At 46.8% G+C, this 2,229-nt stretch overlaps 1 protein-coding gene across 1 annotated transcript in view; it reads right to left on the bottom strand.

Annotated features, from left to right (window-relative positions):
* The window catches only part of LOC307041209 (uncharacterized protein), an 87,339-nt gene that overhangs the window by 29,907 nt on the left and 55,203 nt on the right, over positions 1-2,229 (bottom strand). The window contains exon 27 of the mRNA XM_079684535.1: positions 92-267. Coding sequence (XP_079540661.1) covers positions 92-267 — 176 coding nt within the window. The remainder of the gene's footprint in view (positions 1-91; positions 268-2,229) is intronic.

The raw sequence follows: 2,229 nt of genomic DNA, 5'->3' as shown, positions 1-2,229 counted from the left end.
GAAAGACTGAGTCCTGAGACCTGAGTCCTGGAGTCCTGAGACCTGAGACCTGAGTCCTGAGACCTGAGAACTGATACCTGAGAACTGAGACCTGATACCTGAGTCCTGTGTCCTGAGACCTGAGACCTGAGTCCTGAGACTGAGACCTGAGTCCTGAGTCCTGAGTCCCTGAGTCCTGAGACCTGAGTCCTGAGTCCTGAGTCCTGAGACCCTGAGTCCTTAGACCTGAGTCCTGAGTCCTGACACCTGAGACCTGAGTCCTGAGACCTGAGAACTGAGACCTAAGACCTGAGAACTGAGGCCTGAGTCCTGAGTCCTGAGACCTGAGACCTGAGACCTGAGACCTGAGACCTGAGACCTGAGACCTGAGACCTGAAAACCTGAGACCTGAGAACTGAGAACTGAGAACTGTCCTCTATCCATACCTTTCTATCTTCCAGCTGTTACTAAGGACATGTCTCTGAAGTGTCCTGCTCCAAACCCCAAACAGATCCTTGTAGCCCCCCCCCCCCCCCCTCTCTTCCAGCTGTTCCTAAAGAGCTGACTCTGGGTCAGTAGCTTTAGAGAGAGTAGATCTCATCAGGAGAACTCTCCCAGCAGAAACTCAGCTAAATGCTGCCGTGATGAAACTCCACATCATGTTCCAAACCACATCAAGGATTCTCTCTGAAACAGGAAGGAGCTCAAACTCTCTCTCTCTCTCAGGTTCACCACAAGGTGACTTCCTTTTGATTTCCTGCTTCTTCACACACACTCTCTCCAGTACAGGTTAGCTCTGAGTGTTAGCATGCTAATGTAAACACAGATCATATTAACTTCCAGAACACGCCTCATTGTTTCTGACAGTAACGTTTCTGATTGGCCCTGTGGGCGTAAAGCCCGCCCACAATTTTAGTAACGTGGTCATGACGCAGCAAATCTGGATCAGCTCCGTTGTTCCCCGTTTTTAGAGATGTGGGTACGGAGGAGAAGAGAGAGGGGTTTATTTCCCTGACACTTTGAGAGTCTCCTGACACACAGGGGACACACGGGGGACACACTGGGGACACATCGGGGGGGGGACCAGGGGGACACCGGGGACACATGGTGATGTAGAGAAGACATCAGAAAGTGCACTTTGCCATGATAGGAGACTTTTAAACCACCCTGTAGACCAGGGGTGCCCAATCAGTCGATCGCGGGGAGATTCCCAGTCGATCGCGAGATGTGTCTAAAAACAGAACAACAATATTCCGTTTTATCGTTAATGTCCTGTAACATAATCTTCCCTGTGCCAGAATAATGCACTTGAACGCATCAAAGCTTTGTGATTGGCCGGCGTGACCCCATGTGTCCGGGGCGTGGCTGGTGGGCAGTGGGCACTAGTTCGCTGACGTTGTCCGTGTCAACAGGAGTGACAGCTCCGCACACACACAAGACCGAAAATATGGCAGAAGCAAAAAAGCCCAAAACATATAATGTTCACTCCGAGAGGGAGGATGATTATTTTTGTATCTATTCCAATTCAAAGTCCATCTGTCTCATCTGCAGTGCGAGCGTGGCTTTATCGAAGAAGGGTCATTTAGGAGTGGCATTTCAAAACAGTGCACAAACGCTACGAGACGGAACTCCCTCCTGATTCTGCCCTACGCTCCCAAAAGAGGAGGGCCTGAGAGGACAGCTAAATGCACAGCAGTCCATTTCCACCAGGCCCAACAACAAGAGCAAGGCTGCTACCAGAGCATCTCATCGTGTCCAGTCACGTTCTGGAGAAACACATGAAGTCTTTCAAAGACGGAGAAGTTGTGAAAGAAGCATTCCTGGAGGCTGCCGGCGCGCTTTTGGGGGACAGTAAAAATAACAGCAGCATTTCAGACAGGTTTTTGATATAATAAAAACTCAAGTTAGATACCGTTATTAATCAGCTGTACGTTTTAGTTTGAACTTATTCATTATAATTATTCTACAAAATGGTATAAGAATGCAAACATTCAGATCTGTTCTGTTTAAATTGATTATAGTCTATTATCATTCAGGTTTAGAAACTAGTGTGTTGCTTGCATCCTATTTTAAAGGCATTTGTTTTTATACTCTAATAAAATGCAACAAAAAAAGGGTTTGATTCTTTTAATGTTGTTTTTTATTGCTCTTTGCAGCAGATTCCTGTGTAGCTTCAGATCTGAGTCGTCTTATTAGTGAGCCTCATTTATACTTTTGTAGCAACACTATTTTTATATAATGGCAAAGAAA

Source organism: Notothenia rossii (assembly GCF_949606895.1).
Source record: "Notothenia rossii genome assembly, chromosome: 5".
NCBI classification, from domain to species: domain Eukaryota; kingdom Metazoa; phylum Chordata; class Actinopteri; order Perciformes; family Nototheniidae; genus Notothenia; species Notothenia rossii.
The sequence above is the reverse complement of the archived record's forward strand: the minus strand, read 5'-3'. Positions and strand labels throughout refer to the sequence as shown.